Raw genomic sequence first — 6,157 nt, forward strand, 5'->3', positions numbered from 1 at the left:
CTGAGAAACATAACACGTTAATCTACTTCCACAGTTATGACAGAACAACTTTGTGCAATAGGCGGTAAATATCATGATGTAGAATAAGGAATGCAGATGTCATATGAGCATCAGATGTGCCTTTAACTTCAGCATTAGTGTGTCTGCAGGAAAAAAGCACATCTAATTGCACAGTGCAGACCCAGCACACGAAATGTCAGAATTCAACAACCACCCATCCAGAAACCAAGACTGTACGTACTCTTGGAGAAGGTGCTGACCAAATGAGGAGCTGGTGTGACTACATTAAACATTAACTGAAGCTCAAAAACAGACAGTTTAAAACTAAACAAAAGTGCCGGTTAAGATTCAGGCTTCTCACTACAAACATGTATTTTCAGTTTTAAACATATTTGATACTTTGGCTTTAAATCCCAGAAATGGGAAGTGTTGCAACAGGTCTTGTCAAATACTTTAATTACAGAAAATACTTTCTGCATGCATAACTCACATGCTACACACCAAATCTAGTTGAGACAAGATTAATGTTGCTTTATTGCACAAAAAACAGTCTTTCCCCACATAGACAGATAACTTTGGCATCCTATTGACAAAAGTCCACCTCTTGCATTATAAGAACTATAATCATATCAAGAGTTTCACAAACGGTCACATGATGATGTGGCAAAAAGCAAACAAGCATTGCCACACAAATACATGTACACAGTTTACTTGCACTTGTAAGTAAAGTACAGATTTCACATCTTTAACAATAAAAAGTGTTTTGATTTTGTTTTTTTAAATAGTCAATGTTCCATTTGAAATGTAAAAGCAAGCAGGGATTTATTAGGAAAACTGCAGTTCACATAAGGAGATCAGGAATGAGTCCCAACTTGCAGGAAAAGAATGTGAAGAACAGAGTATTCGGATCCAGAGACCAACACCTCTGCCTGCCACTCCCTGTTCCTCCCTAAAACCTCTCCTCTTACTCACCTCTGCTTGCACTTGTATCTGATCCTTGCCCCATGTCCCCTTTGCCTTCTAAGATTGTTTTCAGATTTGTGTCATGCTTTATAATAAATGAATCACTAAGAATTGTTTACCTCACTCTTGAACTGATTCACAGGCAGCTCACACACACACACAGCTCAACACACCCTGCCCTAAAATCAGATGAATTGTTAGGAAGAAAAAAAAAGCTACAGTAAACAGAACATCGCTTCACTTCTTTGAAAGCTTTCTTTGCCATGTTACATGTGATTTTTTTCTTTATTTTAAAACATATATCATAAAAATGATCATGATATAATCTCGTTATCATGTGTCACGCATCAATTAAAATGACATGAATCATTTCCTGGTTGGACATGTGCAGACTACAGCTTTATTTGATTAATCCTTCCTGCCTCACCCACAGGTGGCACTGGTATGGGCACACAGATACGCATCATACACTGGCAGGAAGTGAAAACACCCTCTGGCAGGCTTAAATCCAGTAGCTCTTCCCTTTTTTTCCTCCCCGAAGCATCATCAGTTCAACACGCCGCCTCAATTACAGCAGCATTATGAGGTTTTACATTTTCAACAACGCATAATGTTCAAACACTCAAACATATGAGAAGACAGCTCTGTAATGTTGCTCTGCTAAATCGACCTAGGGAGACAGAAGATGCAGACAGTGATGAGGAATTTGAAATGTCGAACAAAAGGATTTTGTTATGCCTGGAATTTAAAGCCTCGAGCACAATTTTTTAACCTCTTGTTTGTCCAAATTCTCTCACTCACCGCGTAAGTTGTTGAAGTGTGCAGTGAGTGAATCTGTTATATTTAGTGAACAAAGATGTTAAGAGTTTATGACCATATAACAAAAATATTTGTGTGTCAAGTGAAGTAAACCTCTGGCCCTGTGAATAGATGTGCCAAACTGATCTGACACATGAGAAACCTATGCAGATAATACAACGTCTGATGGTGTGTGCTGCCATCTGCTGGCCATACTCCACAGAACGTCAGTCATCAACAAGCTCACTAAACCTTATCTAACTGATGTATGTCATTCATGTGTTTCAAAAGTCTCACTAAATTGTCGGAAATGACTCTAATACAGAATTAAAAGGAATTTTGACACCTAATCACAATAAAAGGCTTTGAAACTGCATTTTGAGTACAATGAGAGATCTTTTACAGAAAATATACAAAGAAGCTGAAATGTGGGGTTTGTGACATCATTAAGTCTGTGGAAAGTCTTCTTGAGAGAACAGATACAGGTGTTGTAATGAGGACTGCATCATGCTCAAGTTTAACCATGTTAAAAAGAAAAATAGATCAATGTTGTGATCCTGCAAACCAACAAGGTTTTAATTAAATACCTTAAAAATCCTCACTCATACACAAAACCGAGCTTCAATAAGATCCACTCCAATGCCATCTTAAATATATCGATACGTGTAGTTCTTTATATTTACTAGAGCCCTTTTTTTTACTTGACAAATAGAAACTGTGTAGATTAAAATATGTTCCGTTATTTCTTCCATTTGTCATCCCAAAAGGTAGTGTAGATTTTCAGCTGAGGCTAGGGCTCATCAGTTTGATGCACTGCTCTCTTCTGGCAGTTTGGTGAGAATATCCACACCGTCCGCTGTGATAACCACTGTGTGCTCAAACTGAGCTGACCTGCAGGACAAAACAAACATGTAAGATCTTAAAAGAAGAGATCAACATTTAGAGGAATAGCTTTGATGTTTTTGGGTGCAGCTTATGGAAATAGCAGACAATTATTTTAGTTTAGTGTAAAGATTGGAAAAGGTCTGGCTCTCCAGAGTTTAAAAATAGCAATACCAGCATCTAAATTTCTTGAATTAAAGTGCTAAATAAATAAATCTGCACAGAAATCAGAATGACTGAAACCTGAAAGTCGGGAAATAGCATGTCATTTAAAAAAGGCCTTCATTTGTGCACCGTGTACCTTTTATCATCTACAGAAACTGCAGTCCACTTGTCCTTCAAGATTCTGAACTCTGCAGACCCCTCCATCAGGATAGGCTCTACAGATTAACAGATATTAGTAACCCTACACTCATAAACAGCATCATCTTAATGTGCACACAGAGACTGTAAAGTGTAACTTACCTATCGTGAAAGCCATCCCTTCATCCATGGTCATGTCATTGTCGTTAGCTAAAATAAAGGAGAAGAATAGTGGCGGCAAAGAAAAAGCATCAGGCTGAGAAGAGAAGACGTTTTAAGTTAAGGTCATTTAGTGAATCAAATTAGGGGAAACAACACAGGCAAACATCAAATAAAAAGTGAATTTGGATAAAACCAAAAGTGTGTTTTTGAATGAAGCCCACTATCTTATGACCTCACAGAGACATTTAACATTTGACTACAGACCCAAACTCACCGTGGTGCCAAATCTCAGGATGGCAATGAAAATGGGAGCCTATTCCATGCCCAATGAAATACGGACACACTTGGAAGCCACTGGCACGGGCTATTTCACTGTAAACAGTACAAAAAAATATATGAAGAAAGAAAGAAAAGTAGTACTGTATGTGATATGCAGTTGACGAGTATGTGTGTACCTGATAGTATTTCCAATAACACAAAGCTGTGCACCTGGTTTGCAGGCATTGATGGCTTCATCTCTGCAACGCCTGGCGGTTTCCACCAGTCGCCTCCCAACCTCGTCAACCTGACCAATCAAGAAGGTTTCTGAGGTGTCACCATGGTAACCATCCAAATACACCTATCAGGAAGAGGCAGTGATAACTGATTAGATTACTGCCGGCCTGACTGATCACATGCACTATGGTATGTGAGTTTCTCTGGGTGATTACGAAAGGAGTGAACTTACAGTTACATCAATGTTGATGATATCTCCATCTTCAAGTGGCCGACTACAGGACATGTTAACAATAAAATCTTATTCAAAAGTGTAATACTGAAAGAATTATATTACCACCATTCATTTAAATGTTGGGTTTTTTACTAAATGTTAGAGAATAAAAAGAAGGAAAGTATTCTAAAGGAAATGAAACACCCATTTACCTGTCAGGTATGCCATGACAGACCACGTTGTTCACAGATGTACAGACTGATTTGGGGAAACCCCCGTATCTGAGAGGGGACGGGTAGGCATTGTGCTTGATTGTCTCTTTGTGCACGATGAAGTCTATTTCTTCTGTTGTCATACCAACCTGAAAGGCACAAGCTGTTATCTTTGTGTTGTTTTCGACGGCATGAGAACAAAAACAGGACATGCAGTAATATGCTTACTTTCAGACTGCGCCCAGCTAGGAGCAGCACATGTCTGGCCAGCTGACATGCTCTAGTCAGGCCTTCGATCTGCTCTTTGTCTTTGATTTCTATGTAGTCTGGCCATTCTGGGACAAGTCCAGTCTGCACATAGTTAGGCTGCACAATATGCTACAGGAAGGGAGCAGAGGCAGGACAGGATGTTAAGGATGAGTCTGTTTTGTAAGTTCAATATAAAAGTTTACAAAAAAAAGAAGTTATTTCTTCTTCTTCTTATTATTTGTTATTGGAGTCCAAACCAAAAGAAATGATGAAACTCCTCAAATGACAGATGTTAAGAGTGTTTCTCATTCTGAGTTCGTACAATTCTCTTAATTCATTTTTACTGCACCTCTTGTACATTTTATCCAATATGTGTTTAATCCAAACTGAAAAACTCCAGTAGAATAATATAAAAAGCTCTCATAAGTTAGTAAGAGTTGACATACTTCACCATGAAAATAAAACTTATATTAACCTAACTAAACTAGTCCCAAGATCCCTCCTCTCCACTGATGACCCTTAACCTACCTATATGCATATGTTAAACATTTCAGCTTTTACCTACAGTCTATTGCAACTGCTGATATTAAAAACACTCCTCTCAGTATGTTGAGCAGAATCATAAGACGTTCAGTTGTTGATTCAGCTAATAAGGGGGTCATTTTAGGCAGGGTACTTGTACCTTGGGTACTGCATAGGCAGGCCTGACAGTAGCTGGACGAACTACATTGTGAGAACGTTTCCACTTCCTCCAGAAGAAACGTCGATGCTGCTGACACAGCAAGGCTGTGGGGGGACTACAGCTGCCCACACAAGCTCTGCGCAGAAAACTGGCCACTCCTAGAGAAAAGAAGAGTAACGCAATGATGAAGAGAGCCCTCTTAATTGAAAAAGGGTTCATTAAGTGCTAAGAAGTTTAGACTTTCAGCACATTTTCTTTAGTCTCCTCTTCAGCAATTATTAGAAACAATGTTTCTTTTATTCTGCATCAGGCATGCAAAAAACCACTGATTTTTAGAGTGGTTCTCAAACTTTCCCTGGCATGCAGACAACCCCAAAAACATCCCAAACAAAACAAAAGCATCCATTATGAATTTTATGAAGGAGGTCAGCATCATTTTGGATGTTCGGATGCGAGCTGAACTTTGGTTACCTATGTGAACATTATGGATATACAGTGTTCAAGCACTGTGGTCCTGGTCTTGTCAGAAAAACAAAGCTTTTCCAGCCTTCTGTGTAGAAAAGATTTGGAGGCCACAAATAATGAGTGGCCACTTTAATAGGTACACCTGTGCTATCTCATGTATACCAACTGAGCCGATTTAGCCTAAATAAGGATACGTTCATTGTTGTTTGTATTTTCAGTTCGCAGTTATGTTAAGTGTCTTATATGCTTATTTTACACTGGGCTTAATTCTACTGAGGGTTGTTTCAATAAAATCACCTTAAACAACGAATGGATAAAGCCATGTTTGAGATGCTGCACGTTGCGTGGGCTTTGCGCCCACAATCCAAAGACGTGCGGGTTAAACAGTAAATCTAATTTGGTTCTAGATGGTCGTAAACGTGTCACTGTTTTTTGGTTCTCTCTGGCGGTCTGGAAATTTAGCAGCCTCTTAGAATTAATGTTATTCTCAGGCACTCAGATTAAAGTCTTCATTATTTAAGTGAAGTGGAACAAATGAAACTCGTTAACTTGTTTAAAGCGGTCTTCATATACTGAACTCGCTGATGCTGAATGAATGAATAGTGTGTGTGTGTGCGTATTCTGGAAAATGAGTGAGAAAGGCTTCAGCGCTGTACCTGACGATATTGCAAGTCCTGCTGAACAGCGCGCCGCCATGCTTTCCTTGCAGAGGTCACGTGGTTAAGGAATCAC

General features: G+C 39.1%; 1 protein-coding gene across 1 annotated transcript; it reads right to left on the reverse strand.

Moving 5' to 3' along the window:
* Positions 1-507: 507 nt before the first annotated feature.
* metap1d (methionyl aminopeptidase type 1D (mitochondrial)) lies at positions 508-6,157 on the reverse strand. The gene is made up of 10 exons (XM_082514382.1): positions 6,082-6,157; positions 4,961-5,118; positions 4,258-4,407; positions 4,030-4,178; positions 3,836-3,878; positions 3,564-3,727; positions 3,383-3,480; positions 3,109-3,156; positions 2,945-3,023; positions 508-2,652 (listed from the first exon to the last, which is right to left on the reverse strand). The coding sequence occupies exons 1-10, from the start codon at positions 6,119-6,121 to the stop codon at positions 2,562-2,564; spliced, it is 1,020 nt and encodes a 339-aa protein (XP_082370508.1). The 5' UTR covers positions 6,122-6,157; the 3' UTR covers positions 508-2,561.

This window comes from Aulonocara stuartgranti (genome assembly GCF_965226115.1).
Source record: "Aulonocara stuartgranti genome assembly, chromosome: 18".
NCBI classification, from domain to species: domain Eukaryota; kingdom Metazoa; phylum Chordata; class Actinopteri; order Cichliformes; family Cichlidae; genus Aulonocara; species Aulonocara stuartgranti.

What these genes read in the sequence shown, in the direction of transcription:
- metap1d (XM_082514382.1), bottom strand. Translation starts at nt 6,121, where the DNA reads ATGGCGGCGCGCTGTTCAGCAGGACTTGCAATATCGTCAG. An exon ending in AGGACTTGCAATATCGTCAG is followed by an intron (nt 5,119 to 6,081) that starts GTACAGCGCTGA and finishes TCTTTTCTCTAG; the next exon opens with GAGTGGCCAGTTTTCTGCGC. An exon ending in TAGCTGGGCGCAGTCTGAAA is followed by an intron (nt 4,179 to 4,257) that starts GTAAGCATATTA and finishes TGTGCCTTTCAG; the next exon opens with GTTGGTATGACAACAGAAGA.